The sequence below is a fragment of the Lingula anatina genome, chromosome 6 (genome assembly GCF_051362555.1).
Source record: "Lingula anatina isolate TDL-2025a chromosome 6, LinAna3.0, whole genome shotgun sequence".
NCBI lineage: Eukaryota > Metazoa > Brachiopoda > Lingulata > Lingulida > Lingulidae > Lingula > Lingula anatina.
In genome coordinates, this window is record NC_141772.1 from 15,585,190 (window position 1) to 15,606,832 (window position 21,643).

The 21,643-nt window shown below is 37.7% G+C and overlaps 2 protein-coding genes across 2 annotated transcripts; one reads left to right on the forward strand and one right to left on the reverse strand.

The window, feature by feature from the left end:
- The first annotated feature begins 6,300 nt into the window (after positions 1-6,300).
- On the forward strand, positions 6,301-7,336 carry LOC106151729 (uncharacterized). The gene is made up of 3 exons (XM_013525109.2): positions 6,301-6,354; positions 6,523-6,680; positions 6,963-7,336. The coding sequence occupies exons 2-3, from the start codon at positions 6,526-6,528 to the stop codon at positions 7,114-7,116; spliced, it is 309 nt and encodes a 102-aa protein (XP_013380563.2). The 5' UTR covers positions 6,301-6,354; positions 6,523-6,525; the 3' UTR covers positions 7,117-7,336.
- A 1,580-nt stretch (positions 7,337-8,916) lies between these two features.
- LOC106151713 (calcium-activated chloride channel regulator 3A-1) lies at positions 8,917-21,364 on the reverse strand. Its single transcript, XM_013525094.2, has 15 exons — positions 21,025-21,364; positions 20,135-20,300; positions 17,865-18,165; positions 15,908-16,191; positions 14,616-14,748; positions 14,186-14,334; positions 13,512-13,745; positions 13,115-13,307; positions 12,624-12,736; positions 12,228-12,353; positions 11,868-11,972; positions 11,242-11,512; positions 10,788-10,949; positions 10,222-10,437; positions 8,917-9,960 (listed from the first exon to the last, which is right to left on the reverse strand). Exons 2-15 carry the CDS (start codon positions 20,297-20,299, stop codon positions 9,488-9,490), a joined length of 2,925 nt encoding a protein of 974 aa, XP_013380548.2. The 5' UTR covers position 20,300; positions 21,025-21,364; the 3' UTR covers positions 8,917-9,487.
- Positions 21,365-21,643: the final 279 nt, after the last annotated feature.

Consider the following 21,643-nt stretch of genomic DNA (forward strand, 5'->3'; position numbering starts at 1 on the left):
AATATGTTACACGACCCAACTCCACAATATGGTGACATCTTAAGAAGGATGAATAAATGTAATTGTCTATATTTGTCCTCTGTGGCTTATATAATTAACATACACTCACAACGATTATTTGGGTATCATTCTTAATACATTTGCTATACAGTAAGGCCAAAAGCTATATTAGCGATCATACGGACTTTTTATCATACACGCTACACTGTAACTTGTAAGTCATTCTTGTAAGAATTAATGTAGAAAACCTTAACGGAGCTATCCCACATGAATAGAGCATACCAGAAATACAGTACTTCGTGAAAAAAAGTTTTCCCAAGATACCCCAGAACACACAGGGGTAATCCACAGTTTTATACAACCTTCTATTGGACAATGGATGTTATCTACAATCATGGGAACAAAAGTCGCTCCGATATATTCAGTTAGTTGAATTTAAACTCTGACAACCAGTGGAAGACGGTTACCTTTATTTCTACGAAATACTTGTATCCATATTTTACAACAATAAAAATTTCACTGTCCTACGGACATGTTTACTAAAATGTTAGGTCCTACGGGCTAGTTGGCCCCGGGGACGGGACAAGTTGGCCCCCTATACCAAAATGAAGTAAGTGTCCCATGTAAACATCTTGAAATTCATTTTCATACATTTTTAATTTATTAAATTGATTTTAGAGAGTCTTTGATGAATAAATAGTTCAAATAAGGCAGGCTTATTGAGGTTTCCGTTCGTCACGTTGTGGGGGGGGGGGGGGGGGGGGGGGGGCTATTTGTTGCAAGAACCAAAATATCTATCAATAAATTTTTTGTTTTAATTAAGAATATTTTATAGTGGTAAAGCAGGTTTTTAATGGACGAAAACGAATAATAAATTTTCGTTTTAAAAGAAAGTAACAACTTCAGTTTTAAACTATTGATTTGTTTCAATAATGGTCTCTAGCTCTGTTGCGTGCAAAGGTTTGTGGGTAATATGAGGGTCCAACTTGTCCAGAGTCAAGGGGGCCAACTAGCCCCGGGTGCACATTTTTTTTATTTTAAAGGATGACAGCCATTAATGGTACTAGAATAAGCAACAATGATACATCTCTATGAAACTTGAAACAATGACATTCAGTTTAGATTGTTTAGATTTTTAAATCTCTTAAACAAAATTACTTTAGGTGCAAAAATCGTTTATTTCGACTCACCGCTTTAGTAAAACTTTTTAACGTCCGATACTTCCTTAGCATTGTAGGCTACGGTCACTATACAAGAGTATGTGGCCATTTTTTTTTACCTCGTAGTTACCTTTTCATAAAATGACGCGGAGCCAACTTACCCCGGGGTCCAACTTGCTGCAGTGTCCTCTACAAAGGCTGTGATTTTGCAAGCATAGCATCCATGGCGATGAATGAAACATGTGATAATATCAGTTATACGTTCTCCAGTATACACAAAAACATGCCTTCAAGTTTTATCTCAATAGGTTTTGTTACATAGTATCTATATGGTCAAATTAATCACGCTGTACACTTTCATTGACATACCTTTTGGCAGTCGTCACAGTAACGGTTTGACCATTCCATGCAACATACAGCTTGCCCAAATTCAACCAAATTTGCTGCAACAAAGGCTGCTGCTAGCATGAATATTTTGACATCGCCCATCTTCTGAAACAATTTAACACAATAATGCCAAATAATATAACGAACGAAACACATCGTTATGAGAAATCAATGCTGCTTGTTCACTGCAATACACCTACCTGCAAATACTTTACCAATGAAGTTATTAACAAATGAATTCATGAGATGTCAAAACTGTACAAATTTTGTGTAGAGCCTATTTATATATGTACCTAGTCATTCGTACTCCCCTGTATTCAAGTGCAAGCCAACGAGTCCTTTTTCTAGCCATGATTTCTATATGCTATATATCAGCAAGAATCAACCAAACTTTCTAGAAACTCAGGGTATAGTCAGCCTTATGCTGGTAATCAATTCTCATTGAAATCTATAAGCTTTGGTAGTGACTTCATGTATAAAGGTATTTTAAACAACACATTAAATTTGAGGGTGCTATTTAAAGTAATTCTGGCAAGAAGAATTATGCGTTTATTCATCAACTATTATGAGCGTCAAAGAATTTTACACAAATTTGGCTGATCATTGAGCATTCATTCTATAACCGAAGCTATGCTTGTGCCTCCTTTCTACGACTGCAGCTATGCCATTTTCATAGTCGCACAAAGGACGTAGAAAGAACGCCGTCCAGTATAAAGGGGTTTTCCGACGGGGGCAGATAATTAGGAACTACTGGTAAATAGTCTCAAATGCGTGCTTTCGCTGGGCCCTTGGACGAAACAGCTGTAGGCCGGAATAAAATCATGCAAAAATTAATAATGCAATTTTGATATTTTCTTTATGTTTTATAGACTTAAATCGCTGTGTCGTATCATTTTTCCTTTCATTAATTCAACAAATCGAAGGACAATGTGCGTTTCAATGCAAAAAAGAAGCAGACCTTTAATCACTTCTTTGGACTACCGATGTTAAACACAAATTGTACCCGTATGGCGTCGTAATGAAAGCAGCGATAGTACGAACATAGATAATGAATTTGCACTCGTCGTGAGTCGCAAGGAGATCAGAACGAGGCCAAGTAGGAGACAGCATCCGTAAGAGTACTCCAAGAACTTGTTTCAATCTCTATATATCGGTAAAGAATATAATATCTATGGATACATAATAGCCGTTTCCTGTAAATGAAGGCCGTTTACAAAATTTTGTCAGAAGGCAGTTTCTATACACTTTATAAGCTTTTTTAGGTATGGCGGTAGATCATTCGGTAGATCATAGCGTCGGCTTTTTTCAGTTGCATTTAGCAAAAAGGGAAATAAAACACTTGATAATTACATTTCTACGTGACAGGTTTCATAATTAACTTGTCAAAAGGCAGTTTCCATACACTTTATAAGTTTTATTTTAGGTATGGCGGTAGATCATCCCGTAGATCAATGGTAGCGTCGATTTCTTTTTTCAGTTGCATTTAGCAAAAAGGGAAGTAAAACACTTGTTAATTACATTTGTACGTGGCTTACATACTGTATGTCTAAAATTAAAATCAAACTTCAAACTTCGTCACTCCATTTGCTTGGTTTGTGAAAATGGAATTTGGCCCCACATTCAGTAATCTCTGTGTAATTCCCACGGCATTCCTTTCCTGGCAAAAATTTTAAAAGTAACATACATGTTTTGTGGATGCGTTATCTATCAATAATTGGTTGAATATTTATTATAGAGTAATAATCCTAATTTCAGTACTTTTTCATTTTTAGCATGCACATTTTTTATTTTACCAGAAATGTTTCTGAAATTTTATCATAAGTATTCGAAGTATGTTTTACACAATGTCAGAAGATTTCAGAAGGATAACTTATTTAGTTTTGTAGTTAAAATAACTTTCCTAGGATGTGTGCCGTACCTAAAAACCTGCATCACGTCAGAGAGTTGCACAAGATACATGGCTTGCTGACTAGAAGACTTCCACCTATTTACTTTCAAAAATCACACATTCTATTGTCAAACAATTGTATTTTCTAATAGTTCAAATTCATCAACTGAATCAGGATTCACATAAAAATTTTGCTTTGCACTGAAAGGACTTATGGCATAAATCATATGCAAAAATACACACATTGTCATGAGCAAATTACAATTTCGTGAATAATATTGCACCGTAAAAATACAAGTAAACATGCGGCATTTGGACTTATACACAAACAGGAAAAGACATGTTGATGCAGCACACAAGTAAACAAATGCCTTTTGTACTTATACACACAAGCAGGAAAAGACTTGTTGCAGTACGACTAAATGCGTGACATTTGTATTTGTACACATGTACCTGTAGATGCAGCACACAAGTAAACATATAGCCTGGCTTGCCACGAATACGGAGGCTGCGGTCAGGGTCATTTCGATCAGCAACTCCCCCACTCCAATCAGTATCGCAGTCTGCTTGGGGTTACTGCCGTTTGTATCATGAACGTTTTCTATTAATCAAGCTTCACGTAAGAATCTGCTCTACGACATCTCATACTAACAAGAGGCACATTATCATTGCTGTCGTTGGAGTCACTGCTGCATGACGTATCAAAATCTATTTAGAGCTCTTCCCCCCACAGTCCGAATTTTTTAAACAGTTCTAGAACATTTCTCACCCCAAGATTTCTATGTTGACTTCTCGCCGCCATCTTGATTTCTAAGCGCCTTGACAAGGGTTTTTTAATTGTCTAATTCTCGATCGTCACACGTCTTTCGTCTGACGGAAGCACGAATTGCTACAAACGATCGGGGACAGTACGTGATTCCACAGTACGTGTATGTAAACACAACAACCGAGTATTTGCGGTTGCGGCACTTTGGAGTTTTTTTAAAAAACCTACTGCATATGTGCGGTTCCCGACACCTTGAGGGTTAATTTTCCGTACAAAAGTGTTGAAAAAATAATTCAAATAATTATTGAACGGTTTCAAGTAAAACGAATAAGTGAAAAAGTCAAGACAAATACACACATGTATGTCTTATTATCTTTTTTATTTTTGCTGTGTGTGATAAATTGGTTGCAATATTCTTTGAAATTGGGCTATATAAGCATAATATTGAAAGGTTTTCAACATACTTCAAAGTTTAAAAAATATGACTCCATAAAGTAAGTAAGTACCTCTATTTTTATTAGAATATTAATAAAGTAAGTAAGTACCTCTATTTTTATTAGAATATTAATTTCTCAAAGTAGTGACAACTATTTATGTTGACCAACAGTGAATTGCAATACTCTGCATAATCCCCATTATGAAATAAAACAACACGAAACATAGTAATGATAAATATTATTTGTTTGTCTGGATAAACGGCCCATAATACCGTAAAACCTTGGGAATATTCTGATTGGTGTGATTAAGTATGGATGACCAAACTGTGAAACTGTATGTGCCACAGCAGGAACTGGGATTGCGGTAGGAGTGTTATATGCCACTCAGCTGGAAGATTTGCAGCGCTCCAGGTAATTTATTAGGTGTTATGATTGAAGTGACGCATCTCCATTCTGTTTTATTGCAGTAGTATTATTGTGATACTCTCAGAACAGAAGATAATAAGAATCGCATAAGACATGAAAACATTGAAACAAACAAAACCAAGTAAATATGAAGTCAATATTACGTGACGATAACTTCTCGCGTTCGAACAGACGGAAAACATCAGTAGTACATTTGATAAGTAGGAACAACGACTGTTTGATGTGTTAACATCAAAGTTGACACAGTTTTCAATAGCCACGGCTGCCATCTACATAGGTCAGTTCATGAAATCTATCCAGCTACTGTGGATGATGTGGATGATGATGAACAAGGCAGTAGGCAAGCCCAAAACAATCCAGAAAATAGTCTACTGAGGATCCCTTCCCCACTCCACAAATATAGCACTTCGGGGTGCAGAATCGTCGTAATTTACAAAATATTTTAATGTTATAAGTTTTAAGTTAAAATTAAAATCGTTGACAATGCCAATAATTTGTTTGGACAGCAGGTGGCGTTTAAAATATCGATTTTCTTCTCTTCGGGGAGCCCTATTCTCAAATCTATTCTAGCAAAAAAGTGTATATATGTCGAGATTTGAAATTGGATTTAAGCAAGTTTATGGAAAGCAAAATTGTTTTAGTTATTTCGAAAATCTTCAAAAGTAATAAATATCAACTATACCATGACGAAAATTAGTTTGCCCGGCATAAAAAGAACCATAAAACGATAATTTGTAGAAGCCCTTAGTGTCTACACATCAAAACTGGCTGCTTAATCTTAGTTTGAGACGTTTGCTGTGATCGCTAATTACACCCCCCCCCCCCCCCCCCCCCCATAAAACGATAATTTGTAGAAGCCCTTAGTGTCTACACATCAAAACTGGCTGCTTAATCTTAGTTTGAGACGTTTGCTGTGATCGCTAATTACACCCCCCCCCCCACCCCCCGAACACCGCACCACAGATCCGATTAACTGGTAGGCTAGGAGATAAATCGACGCTCTTTGGAAAATCACAGTGACATAACCAAATTAAGGTTCCAAATTTGAAATAACCTCAAAATTTCTTGTCTTAGGTAAAATCATCTCTACATACTTGTGCAAACAATGCATATAGGTTCTATACTATACTGAATACTGGTACGTATCATTGTACATGTGAAGGGGTTGTAGATAATATGACACGTAAGTGTTGCTGATTGGCTGCGAGTGCACTCTCACCAGCTGCATATGATACACAAGCTTTATTTCCATATAATCACATTACACTGAAATCAACGAGAGGGCCACTGGTGAGTCATTTACATGCGAATTAATAGCCTACTTTGCAATCACGGGTAGATATTTACAGGAGATTGCAAGAATTATTTCTAAATATTCCAATGAACAATGAAATTGACGCTTTTCTTTCTGATTTCACTTATTACTTCATTTACATTGTATCTGTTTCTATAATTCAGGAGATGACTTTTACGACTGTGCTAGTTTTTAGCATAGCTTGTCTGACAGCTACTACTGTCAATGAAATCTACGCAGATTGCGATGCAAATTCGCGATATGACGAGGAGGAAGAATATGCGGATGCAAAAGCTGTTTTTGATGGGGTTGATTTAAACAGGTTAGCAGAAATACATAAATTTTACTGGCATTAAACCTAATAACCTTGCATCTGGATAGTGTTGCCAATTTTTGTAAAAACCTTTTACAGCGCATAGCGTAATAATAATAAACTGAGATGAATTATATACTTGAATATACTCAAATAGAAAATGATTAAATAGCATGTCACTCATGATTTTGAGTATTGAATCTCTAGCACATGTATATCTGAGTAGCTTTTTTTTATTTCATAACATGAAATATGTTTATCAAAGAATAATTGTATCATAATATGTTTCAGGGATAATCGTATTACAAAAGTCGAGTTCTTGGAGGCAATAAAAGAAAGAGGCATAGACCTTGCACAGATAGATGTTGATGGTGAATTTGACAAAATGGATGAAAACAAAGATGGAGTAGTTGAACCCGGTGAATTTGACCACGATTTGCAGTAAGAAACGCTATTTGCAATGAAACCAATGGTTACTGTTGTAGTATGGACAGTCATTCTTATTAGGTATTTCAAAGTCTCTCAGACACCAACTGATCTGTATAATAAATAAGTTGGTTCTAAGAAGCAAAAATTCTACCTTTTTTATTCCCGAATCTGATATGACCACCACACTATCTGTCAAATTTTACGAATATATGGAATAAATGGACGTGTAAAAACCATATGGCATAGTTGTCTCTATGGTAGATGTGCCAAACATTTTATTAAGTTCGAACTGCACATGCATGGGTCTTTTTTTAAATATCCAAAAATCAAACCAATTGTGTAAAGGTAATATAGCTTTTACCTTAAAACAAAACCTGGTTGAATATTATAAAAATATCTATAAACAGATTTATATACAGTCAATATTTAATCGTCAGTGTCAGTTTTAGATGACGTTGTATTTTTGCACCGCCATGTACGCGGACACTAATTCTCTTGGCGGCTTGATTTTGTGGAACTCTATATAAAACAGAATCAACGAGTTTAAGAATTAATTGTTTCCACCCTGTTTTCCCTTGGTTTTACGCTATTACTACAGACAACCTACATGACGGTTTTTGACGAAGGCTTGCTTTCGTAAAAAAAATCAAAGACAAAGAGATGAAAAAGCAAGCAAATTTAATGCCATATATATGCGGGATATGAACTTCAAATAATCCGTATTGATATGTGACATCGTCAGTGTCAGTTTATAATATGGCTGAATTTATTTATCCTGTTAGAATTAAGAATTGTCGACAAATTCCCATTAATATGGTTGCATTTAGGGGGGTCAGAGGCCCAATCCCTTCCACTGCAATCTTCTAAAAAACATTGAATTCAATCCAGTCTAATCCTAAAAGAAATTTAGAAATGAGACCATGCATTCACCGATGAACCAAGGCGCACCTACTGCTTATGACTTTCAATCCCGAATCGGGGGAAAGGGAGGCAGGGTGGAGAGACGCAAGGGGGCGGGGGGAGGGGTGGATAGAGGCAGGGGGAGGGGGGATAGAGGCGGAGGGGAAGGCATATGATTTAGTTTATAGATGGATATAGGGATATAAAACAAAATAATGTGTGGTCTACTCGGTACGATTTGGCAGACGCATTGGTCAAAAAAAGTTCATCTATTGCATAAACGGCATTCTGTTGCATGGATGGTGTACGATATCTTTTCATAGCGGTACAAACAAACCCCTGACATGAAAATATCAATGTTTTCGTATACACTACAGTCTAATTTATATCTGAGTCACTGAAACCTATTGCGCCTGTCACAAAATTTTCATTTTGTCTACTATTTTGTTGTCCATGAAGATATGTTCTACAGTGGATGGAGAAGATTTATTCTTGTGACACGGAAAGTAAAGGCAAAGAGGGGAGGACAGAGGGAGAAATTAAGAGGCGATGTACCGGTATCTATAAAGCCATGCTGCACAATCACTATGTTGGATGCAGCTCCAGAACAAAACTTCAGACATACCTTATATTAATTGTTTATATTATATGTTTCTTACATTCAAATGAACCACAATTTGAATCAATGAATGTTACGAAATTTACCTTCTTTAATATATATGTGTGTGTGTGTGTGTGTTTGTGGGAGGGGGGGGGGTGTTTCGGAACGGGAAACAGTATTTGCAAGTGAACAGATGTTCATTAGTAGCAATCAGTATAGTTTATAAAAAGAACTCTTTTGAAAAATCTAGCTACAGTACAAAGAACATACTTAACTAATATTGTTTATAAATTAGTTTATACTTCAAATAAAAACTCATGTAAAACATTTTATTTCGTCTACTAAGCATGGCCGTATCATACAGTGCCTGTATATACTGGTATTAAGCAAAATAACAAATAATGTGTCGTTCGCAATTTGATTGAAACTTCTGGATTCCGGTTGACAGAATGCAACTCGTGAAAGTGTTTTGGACATTACCAAGTTTAAATAAGATTTGCTATCGTTCATTCAAACAAAAGATATATAAGCTTTTTTGTGCAATAAGTGACCTTTTGTGGATAACTAAAAAGGAATAGCGGCAACAAATATTTGTATCATGTTAACTTAATTTTCCCCTACTAACACACAACTAGTTCATAAGCTTGTCGAGGTCTTTCTCATATATAAAGTACATGTCGAAAATATGCTACAATATAGCATCAAACGTGTTTTTTTCAATGACAAAAATTTGATCTATTTAGTACTAACAGTCTGAAAATGAGTCATTTTCCTCTCTTGGCTCTTTTTTCTCTCTTATAGGAAATAATTGGGTTAAGTTTTCACATACACGTAGTTCATTTAAGAAAATGTTCCTAAAGGTATAAAAACTCCCTCTGCATTGCCTTTAATTCAGGTAAGGCTTTGGGGTGAGATACATATCTTCGCGTGGGGAATCGGCTATGGTTAGATTGACCTGTGAGGAGTTGCCTGCCTTCAGCACTTTCACTTTGTTCTTGGACATCATCTTCGCCACAACAATCACAGTGACACAGACGATAACCAGGCCGCCAAGTGTGCCGCCAATGATCGCCCCGATGGCACCCATACTGAGGCCGTCGTTACTCTGCGTGCGCATGACGGCCGTGGCGTAGCTAGACAGTGGTGACGTGTTTCCGTTTCCGTCACGTGCTATCAGCGCGAAGGCGTATTCCACGTCATCTCCGGCGCTAGGGACTTTGATTGTGACTGTCTGCAGGCTCCCGGAGGGAAGGGGGTCAAGGTGACCAAACATGACGTCAGCTTTGGAGACAACCTTCGCCTGACTCAGGTCAGTTAAGAGAGAGGCGTTTGTCGTCTGATAAAGGGTATATGAAGCGGCTGAAATATAAACGCAAATAACAAGTAAATAACATGTAGATTCTGTAGATTCCGAAATCAAAGACCGTCTTTAAATAAAGATAAAATAACATTAACAAAGCAGGAAACTTCAAATATGCCCTACAGCAGCATAGCTAACTGATGTTTTATCAAATAGCTGAATACGGGCTTTGCATATAGAGTCGTAACATACACAAAGAGAAAAAACAACATCACGAGCGTACAACAAAGAAACAGATCGAGAAGGTTAAATTCAGACACCTGTTCCGTAGTCCAGGTCACCCCCGGGTGCAGTCCAAGCCAAGGTCACGGTCTGGTCAGCGTAGGAATAGCTGGCCACTTTCAGGTCAGTGACACGGGACGGAGGGTACAGGTCAGTGCCGTTTGCCCCGGTTACACGGAATGCTCCACCGGGAGTGGCACGGGTTATCCCGCTAGGCAAGGGGGAAACGACGGCAACAATTGTGGGCGCCAGACCTTAGGAGGAGAACCATTAAAAGCCATTAGTAATGCATCCGTACACACTTCTGATTTTCGGTGACCGACACGCAAATTAGCGATTTGCAGAAATCAACTCAGATAAAATGATTACATGTATGATTTATGCCAACTGTAAAGTATCACCCCCCCACATACATGTACAACGAAGCTAAAAAAGGAGGATACATTAAATACCAATATATAGAAGGTTTTTTCTAAATTCTATAATGTTTAGAAAATTCTACTGGTATATTTAAATAGCATTATGCAGAAACTTAAGGGATGAGTCATTGTGTTAGTTGTGAAGGTTCAAACTGCGGTTGTGTAATGCAGTAAGGCCTACGTACTTGGGTCCTTGTATGCAGCAGCGCTGGCCTTGCTTCCAGCAGTCTTCACTCCAGCTTTCCCGTCCTCCATGCTGACTTTTGCACTCACGCCATACCTGCCATTGCCGTTAAAGTTGGTGAAATAGGCTGAATAAACGCCATCGTCCTTCTGGTTGTCCGCACCTAATCCGAGTATGAAACATATGCACTTAATTTCATGAAAATCAAAGGCTTAATAAATACGACTTTCTTAATACAAAGAATTCCGAATTACTTTTGTTTTCAATCCAATCAGACAAAGCAGGAAGTAGACAATCTTGTGGAAATAATAATGAAAGACGACCAACAGAATGTGTTACTCCTCATTAATGTGAGAAATGTACCCTGATAGTGAACCGATAGCATACACATCTATCTTGGAGACAAACAGCTGTGTCTGGCCATTTTAAATAACGAGATAGAAGCATTTGCTTACCGGCACCATTGTCTTTAAGCTCCAGCTCTAACGGATCTCCTTGCGGTCTGTCAACCGTGGCAACGACCTTAGCATTAACTATCGGAGCGTATCCCTTGGAAACCTCGGCATAAACGACCGCCCTCGCTTTCTGCACGTCCACGTTGGTGGCGCTCATCCACGCGCGCACTCTGATTGGTTGAGAGTTCTCGCGTGAACGGGATTTGACGTCAACTTGCACGGTCTGTTTGGTTGTGGCGGTGTTGGTTATGGTGTACTTCCACAGTCCAACCTATACGTAAGACATACAATGTGAAAGATCTGCATCATATTTAACAAAACTGCAAAACTACATTTAATTTGTCTTGTGACACTCACCTCTCCCTCCTGACACTATGGGAATCTCGTACCCATCAACAAAGGATCCCGCATAGCAGGAATATATGTGCATACCTTTACGTCAATTACATGCAATGTTATTACCTATTACATGTGTATTGTAACACAATGCGTTTCCTTTTTGTCTGTGAACAAACCAATGAAAACCCTGGTACCTGTATCTACATATGTTTAATGCAGATCACATTGTCCACAATGTAAAAACGGTTCAAGAATGGTGCCATTAGCATCTATCAAAATGAACTGACCTGTGCAGAGGGAATGGACACACGGACGATACGGACTGGCTCATCGTGTTCGTACTGGGGACTGCCGACTGTGTAAGTCTTACCACTTGGGTCGCGTAAAACAACCTGAAAAATAAGCCGTGTTCACGAAAATGGTGTTCTTTCCATTGAATATGTTATGTTTTTGCATCGGAATGTCTTTTGTTCGAATACCTCGTGCTCACTGCATCTACTACAATCAGAATTCAACAACTTCCACCTAATGAATCGCTGTGAGACCTTTATCCGTTCGCTCTAATCACACAAAATCACCCGTGAAAAATAGCAAAACATTTATCATTATACATGTGTGTATATTAATTTCACTTTGTGAGTACTTACAGATATCCCTCCGTACTCTAAGTACGTGAAGATGAACTCCGTGTTCTTACCAATAGTCTCATCAATAAAGACAGATTTGTCATGTGTGTCGTCTTTTCGAGGCAGATCGACAGTATAAGAGTTCACCTAATGGGTGACAAAAAAATCAATATTAATGCAAAGGAGATTCTTGCAATCCAAATAAGCCAAGTCCACGTTCCAAAATATACGTATAAATTTTACTGTACGCTTGTGTTTGAGGCATTTTGGCTCATGTCCACAGAAAGGCATTTGATACATCAATTCTCAACATTATGACGGCCTAAAATCCGTGTGGCATTTTCCACTCATACGTTTAGCTCTGCACATGTACCTATAGTTCTGCAGCCGCACTTTTTCAATGTAGAAAGTCCTTACCTGAACACTCGGCTCAGTGGAATCTTCCAAGGCCAACTCCTCGCCAAGACGGTCTAATGCTGATGCCAGACCAGTCGATCCTTTCGCTTCCGAGTCGTAAAAAGACATTCCGCCTACAGAAAATGAGATTTCATTTCCCAGTGTGAAATAACATATTTCATATTAATAGCATATCTGTTGCAAACCCAATGCTATTTGTAGAATTCTATATTTTTGTAGAAAGAGTCATTGTCAATGAGACACGATAGTGGGCACTTCCCCTTTGGTAACAGTAAGAAAAAAATCAATTTATGAGAACCAGTGTAAAAACCATTATCAATAATTCCTCTTAAAACACGCACTCCACTTAATTGTAACTATCCGTAATTCAGAATTTGTAGAAATTTGTAGAAACTTGACATTTGTGTAATGTATAAATGTATGTGCCTCTATCAATAGTTATATGTAAACAAAAAAAGCAATATACAATGTGTACGGAAATGTGTGGTTACCCGTTCTCTTCCCGACCTCTTCCAGAATGTCATCTGCCTGTGCGCCAAAGGCGATGGTATTCACGGTCACTCCTGCCGACTCCAGAGTTCGGTTGGCGAACAGCTCCCAGGTATAGGGCTCAACATTCTGCTGGCCGTCTGTGATCAGAATGATGATAGAGCCCTCTGGAGATATGCCGTCCTTGCCAAGTGACTGAAATTAAAAAAGTGGTTCACTTCTCATAAAATTTATCTTTGTTTTATCACATATTTTTACAGACTTTGACACACAGCAAAAACAATGTTTCGGTTTATCTCTGACCAAAATACATGTATCTCGAAAAAAGAGGCAACTCGTACAGTAACAAATGTCTTTAAGTTAACGTAATGGCACAAATAGCTAAAGTTAACAACTCACGTCTATGGCTTGCAGCAAGCCTTTCCCAATCGCGGTATTGCCTCCTTCCTTTGTCAGAGCCGCATTAAGGCGATTAGACATCTGCTTGGCGTCTGTTTTACTCTCAATTATGGTTAGATTCTCAAGGATCGTTGCGTTGTCGTGGAAACCAATGACACCAATTTCTGTCCCCACTGGCACATTGTCCCGGATGAAGATGCTGGCAGCCTGGGTCATTTTCCTCAGTCTGTTTTGCTGGAGGAACAATTATGTTATTAATACGATTTCGTCGCTGCATTTGTAAGGTCTTTATGTTATGGGATGCTTTCGAAGATAACAATTTTTCGTTTGACTTGTTAGATTTTGACATGTCCATTAAGGTAATCCGAAGACCAAGAAAATGAAGAGCGTCACAAGTCAAAATACAAACATTCAATCAATACTAACGTTACTAACTACATATTCCATGTACTACAGTATGTGCTCGCAAGGCATATCTAAGGACGAGGCTTATACCTTGAAAGCACTTGAACTGAAAGCAGCATTATATTAGCAAAAATTACCACTAAAATCGAATTGTCCTCTGCCCTCAACCATATTTTCTCAAACCTACGAAATAACGTATTGGAATGTTAAAATTAGATCCCTGTGGCCGTAATATTTATGCAAAATAATGTATTGACTTTTGAACTCACCTTCCTCATACTCCAGGACATGTCCAGAACCATGACGACCCGCTTGCCCTTAATGACCTTGTTGTCCACTGCGCGTCTCACGGGACGCTTGTATACCAACCTGAACTTGGGGGAAGTGTCGGAGATATCTCGTGCAGGATTGTTGGAGCCTGGATCAAACAGTAAATGGGGTAGAAACATCAGATCTCGCGTATCTCATAAAAGTATGAATTAATATTTACTACTTATTTATCAAATTATTGTCAGAGTAATGGGAATCGTTTGTGATCATGAATAACTTTCTGACTACTCGAGCAAGGCCTTATTGACCAAATGCACTGCGTATGTCTATGGCTGCTAAAAAAGGTCTTTCAAAAATACACTACTGGGTTGACTTTTCGATTCTTGCTGGCGCCTATAACAGTCACTGTAACGAGAAATAGAAATTTACCAGTGAAATCCTCGTGCTGTTTGATGACGTCCCATGTTCCCGCGTTATTACAGAGCTTGTTTTGCATATTTGGCGCCAACGTGTTGTGGGTGTGGTGTCTGTCCTGGGGCTTGTTCTCACAGAAAGCTTGGACCTGAAATCGAATAATGACATCACATGTTTCATGGGTTTTCTGGTCTCCCATCTCAATAGCAGATATCTCGAAGCAGCATGTGTTTTATTTTTTAAGTGTTTATTAACCTATTTCTTTCATTATCATTGAGTTTGTAATAAAAATTAACTCTTCGCATCAACACAAGGTGCATATTTTATACCGCAAGGTAATGTTACAAAATTTCTTTCAAAACCAGTATCTAATCTATCGAGAGAGTTTAGTTTATCAAACATGTAGTGACCTAATAATTGGAATCCCATGCAAGCATAACGTTAAGTTGCCATACCTGATGGGGTACCCGTGGTGTAGTAAGATCTCTTATTAATGTATATTTAAACAGTTCTTTACGATCACAACAAAAGATAGTCTGCGCGGAGGAGGTACACAACATCGATAGAACCAGATACACAGCTATGCCGCGTATCAACTTCGAGGTTCCATATTTACAGTGTTTCCAGTGTCAGTTTGGGGTAAATCGATCGATAAAATCATCATCCTAGATTCGTCCTACTTATCCGAGTGTTTTACGTATGTATCACGTACTATTTCTGCCCCCGTACATTCCAGGCCTCAGACTATTGTCATGTTTGTAACACCCCTGCAACGCGGTTTTGTTGTTTTGACACCAAAGGGAGAAAGTTTAAAAAACAGGCGAAAAATAATAAGTTGGAGTTCATTCTTGCATAAATATTATTGTTTGCCTTAAAACAGGAAATCCAGCCCCTAATCTCTTAATCCGGGTATTTTGTAGAGAAGATCTGTTGCGTTGTCAAAGCATTTAAAAACAATTTAGGACAAACATGGGAAAACAAAAAATTAAAACGACATGTGTTTGGTGTGTATAAGCCTTTCCTTAATTGGTTTCTCAACTTGGAGACCACTCCATCAAGTTTGTTAAAAATATTTTACATTATTCAAAATGTTTTTAATTAAGAATATTCAAATTTGATGTTAAATTCAATTTAGCTTTATTTTATTGTTATATTCTTCATGCACTAGTATTAGATAAATATAGTGCCTAGGGCGGAGATATTTTGTCATTTTACTACATAGAGTGTAATTTAATATTATTATTGTATTTTGGGCATAAAAAACTTAAATAAGAATACGGTTTCCATTAAAATCGGCTGTAACTTACGCTGTCGATGAATTGGTAGAACATTATGGAGGCTTTGGCTCTGTTTCTTTTCAGTTCAGGAAAGAAACGACAGTCTTTCTCCGGGAGGCCAGTGTTCCTGTCGAGCTGACAGCGGCCGAAGGAGGTCTTGGTCAAGTAGCGCCCCATGACGGCCGTAGTACAGCCAGTGACGCGCGGACGCCGTCCATGAAGGTAAAACAGTGGGTAGTTCTCGTCCTCTTCCATACCATACTCGTCGAAGACGCCGTAACGAAGATGGGCGAACTCGTGAACCAAGATGCGACCTGAGGAGAGAAGAAGAAAAAGAAGAAGAAGAAGAAAAATCCTACTTTGCTGAAGCTAAATATCGTCTGTAAACTTACGACAGGATTGGATTATATGAAAAAAAAAATGATACTTGTACATATACAGGTGTTTTTCTCAACATAATTTTTACTCTTTGTGATTAGATCTCTAAAGATGTTTTAATTAAAATTTAACAGACTAAATGAGCGGCGTTCAGTTTATTATCACAGATAAAAAGTACTTCCACACAAAGACACGTGAGAGACAGAATCCCGGTGAAATGAAAAAATGTCTACAGTGCCTAACTGAAAACTGAAGTTTGAATTATCCCTTCTATACAGTGTATGGGCGAGTAGGCCTATATCTTAAAATGTGTATCAAATGATCAAGAAATTATTCACTCATTACTGGCATTGCTATGCAAATGAAAAGACCATAATTAATGGAAACGTACTTTAGTCAAATAACTTTCAAATACCAAATGTAATGAACACGTTGGCTCAGCCTCAATAGACCATAGACTGAAAGAGAGTGCCTGGTGCTTTTAGCGCGTAATTAATTCCATTACTGATATTCAGATTCAACATAGAAAAAGGACAGAAAGGACACTATAATCCCCACTTAGTTGATTAAGGAAAGTATTTAAATGAAATCTTATCGTGAGTGTCGAGAGTGAGATATTTACGGGGTATCCATGTAATTTAAAGGCCTAACTTTTCTGACATTGGATCGGAATATAATATGGGCGATAAATCCCTTTTATTGGCCACAGCTTTTAGCCCATACTTCGTGGAACCTCGTTTTAGAAAGAAAAAATAGCCAGGATTACGGTTAGATGAAAAAACATAAACCAGCAGTTGAAATTGTGAAAGTAATGCACAAAATTAATGTAACACTCGACATCTACTGCTAAATGCCCCTTAATCGCGCGCATTAAAGGACCCAAACCGTTTCAAAAGAGAGATTTTAATCCATGGGAATCACAAAAGAAATGCCATCATATCCGAGCTACGGCCGCATGGCCACCGGTATACAGCGTGGTCATTGCGATCACATGGACGCAAAATTAACCAATTTATCAGCTGAGAGCTCTCTGGTAAAACTCTCACTTAATGTTAAGATCAGGAGCTTGTGTGTTTTAATTGAGTGTGGCTCGCGTCTTACAGTTTTCAATCACTGAGATGCCAAAAATTTTGGATTTACGTCTGATTATACGGTTGACATTAAGTCTTACTGTAAGAAGGTGTGATTCTACTTTGTGCAAGTGAGAATGAAAAAAAAAAGAAAAACTCTAAATACATGCAAAAATTTTATCTTCATTTTCTTTTCTAAAACAGTGACTAGATAGAGCCACCGAATCATTGACTATTTATTGTAAAACCAGTTCAAGCTGCATTTCAGTAAATCAATTTTGGGTAATATTATTTCTGCTTTATATTTTCTCCTTTCGGTTTTGGTACATTACCAACACCAATTTATCTCCAGAGTGATAAAAAAAAAGATTGGGTATCTGTAATTATAATGATCGGTAATTTACTTACCCCCCCCCCCCCCCAACAGTCATTGAAAACTTAACCTCTACTATTTGCATATAATACCTCTGCAAGTCCAGAAGCATTCTGATGACAAAAGTGAGTTCCTAGTAAACTCTGATCCCTATGGTGACATTTACCTGCCTCTCCCCATTTGTATTCTCTGTTCACCTCGGGGTCATCTCGGACGTACCCCGGGGTGAAGTGGACGTACTCCCCAGGGTCCCCACACTGCCCAGGCTGTTTAGTGTAAGGGAGGTCGCCATAGAGAGGGTTTTCTGGGGCCACGCGTATGTCAGATATCTCGTAGTTCTCTCTCAGTGCGGTTTCGTACTCTGGCTTGTCTTGCCACGTGTCCGGGATGAGGATGGTGACGTTACGGAAGAAGGCCCTCTTGCGGCTGGCTTGGTAAAAGTAAGTGGAACCGTCTTGAAACATTTTCTGGAAAATATGGAAGGAACCGTTTGTGTACAGTTGTAGTGATAACTGATCAAACAAGTTTAATGAACTATTTGCTTAATAAATTTCCCATTTATATGACATCATTCAATTTCTTGTTGCTTTCTTTTTGCTTTGATTAAAAACCTCAAAGAAAAATTTGATACACATTAAATGGCATTCACATGAGCTACTGTACCATAACGTGCATTTCAAACTTCGTGTACTAGTATGATATAAGATTTATTTGGACTGTGCTTTTGTCTTTTTCTCAGTTATATGATTCCTGATCGCCTAATTTGCTGCTGAATTTTGGTTTGTTGTAGAAGCGTTTGTATTGACATTTTAGTCGGATCCATAAGTCTTCGGGTGTCTTTCCTGAGGGCATAAGATAAGAATACTGCTATAACCTCGCTGTCTATATCTGGAGGAATCCAACATTACTAGATTGCTGAAATATTTAGTGCTTTTCGTTCTCCGTGGTCAAATTTACTTATCACTAAATTGGTCATTACTTTGGCCAGTATATGATCGGTATTACTTTTCGCGTTCCCATCTAACTTGCTCGCCAAGTTCTTGATTATAAATTTATATATAACGTCCATTTTCTTTAAAAGTTTTTTACCAGACTCGTCTAGACTTTGGATTAAAAAGCATATATTTCCATATCAAGACAGGTTCTTTTTTAATCGCTCCTTTTTATTTTCACTGAATCTATCCATTTTTGGATCAAGTGTTACATTCATTGTATCAATAGAAAAGGTTAATTCGAGCCTTTTTATTACAACAACTACGTAAGAAAGATTACATTAAATTCTATTTTTTAACGAAGACGCATGCTGTTTCCATGTTACAGCGGTTTTTCACCTTGTTGGTCGGATCTTCTTGACGAAGATCATCATGGAGACCAAGACATCTCCCCTTCGATAGAATCATATCACTGCCATCGCGACGTTTAGAAAATCCGGATTGTCTTAAGCAAACAAATTTCTTAATCCCGTCCTTCTACCTGATTCATGCAGTGTGAACACTTGTTAATTCGAATGGACATGAACCTACAGCTTGTCTGTCTCTTTTTCGTGTGTGTCTTTAAAAATATCTTATTCCTAAATGTCATGGTGCTTGTAAAGTTTAACATAAAAATAATTTTGAAAATAGCTGATATTCTCATAAGACATTTAGTTCAATTCTTTTTTCAGCTTTTCAATTTTTATTGATACACCTTTCTAAATCATACATCCACTCCCTCCTGTACATTTCAAATCATTTCAGCTCTTTCCTATCTTATCACTATGCCCCCGCTTGTGACCGTGTCCTATATTGTATATAATAAAAACCTCTAAAAGATATCAGTTGTCTTAAAAAGAGTATTCCTTCCTGAATGAGACGTGGTTTTAAATGCGTAGCTGAAACGGATCTCAACCATCATTAACGTAATTAAGGCAGTGAAATGTGAAAGACATTCTAGAAAAAGCTGGTGTACCTTTTCAGATCTGAAGTTTAAAGCCATGGCCCTTCACATATTTTAAGCGTGCGTCTCAGGCACTAATCCCTCAACTAGGGGAAAGATCACTCGGTCAAGATAAAACAAAATATGAATGATGCTCTCTGGAGTTTTTTCCGTACTACATTTTTTTTATATTGGACTAGCTTTTGTATCTCATCTTCTTTTAAATATGTATGTTTATATGCATAACATTCTTATGAAAGAGAAAAATTTATATAAACACACTTTTACTAGTCACTTGTGGGCTACATGTCTATTTCAGCAACTGTTCCATTTCATTATTCCTAAATTTCGTCACATAAGAGCAAATTTCCCCTCCATTTCAGTATCCACGAATATAAAAAAAACTATTTTGAAAGGGTAGTCCCTGAACAGAAAATACTCTTTTGATCTTTAGGTTTTTCTACGGCAAACGCAACCTTTTATTTACATATGCAATATGAGACCCGTGACCACTAGTTATACCTGTATTTCATCGACGATCTTCGACTCTTCTTTCACATCCTTATGTATGGCCACCAGGATATTGTCATAGCCGTTGTCCTTGATGGTCATCAGTGAGTGAGGACCTGCCTCACACCTTAACACCACCAACACCAGAACACTCGCCAATACACTGGACAATTGCATTCTGAAAATAGAAAAATTTAAAAATTAAAATAAAAAAACTCTAAAAAATTCAAACGAAAGAATAATAGTGTGAATGTGTGTGAGAGAGAGAGAGAGATGTGGGTTTCGGATCACCATGTTTTAATCTACATAATGTATCTGAAAGATAGCATATAAATATTTGACATCATGTAAACCGATTTGCCACAGGCTTATTTTCGTCGTTTTAGTCCTTTAGGGATTGGAAGAGCTGGACATGACACTGCATTTAATTTGTAGAAATTATGAGAATGTGTCGAAGGAATTTGTCATCATTACATCCCCTTCCCACATTCATTTTTTCTTTCGATTACATTTTTTTCATAAGATACCACAAGATATTTTTACATGTTTAGGCGTCTTTAACTGAAGAAACGGTTTGCATTTGCAGCATGAACTGAACATAAGGTGTAAAGCAAAATAACCGAACAAGACAAAAACGTCTACCGAAATTGAAACAGTCCCCCTAAAAACGGACCGTATGAATCATTGATAAAAAGTGAAACGTCCCTTTAAAGGACTTTGTCCAAGAAAGAAATAAAAAGGCGATACAATATTACTATTATAAACATTTTGTTCTGCGTTAAGACACGAAGTCTCATTTGAAAAGTCTCATTTGAAGAAAAAACAAAAAACAACATACATGAACATAACAATAAACTTAAAATGATTTATACTTAAAGTAGGAATACTTGATACAGCGTTACCTTGAAGTCTGCCGGTACTTCTATACTGCCTTGTCAGTGTAGCTTCACGCTGTCCTTCGCGTAAAAAGCCGACTTAAAAACGAACTGTGACTTAAGCGTGTCGGTAGCGTTTATCACGAGCGCGCTTAATCCCTGCGGATAAAGTACCACTGCAAACTTGAACAATTTATCACTTTGTGTAAATATTTGACATAACCTCCGAGTTGTAAAGGTAACAATTAGTAACAATTATTCCTGTAATTAGCGACAGCTGGTATCTAAGGTTTGATAGAGTTGGTAAATACCCAACAACTAACTGGAGATCGTGAAATAAAAATCCTGCTGAAGTTGTGCGGGTTATCTGTATCAATGAAAAAAGTGAAGCTTCGCTGAATATTCACGTCTGTTAGCAACTCACAAAACTGGAGTTTTAACGACAGGGATTCGTGTATAAGTATTTGGTACATGCGCATTTCTATAAATCCACTATCTGATCTACGTTCCGTTAGTACTTCACATAACTTCAAGGACGTAGGGTATCTATGTAACAACGTATTGCTGAAGCATTGCGACTTTGACCGGTGATCTGGTATGCCATGTCTTAATTCTCACCAAATTCTAACAAAACCGATGTTTGAAG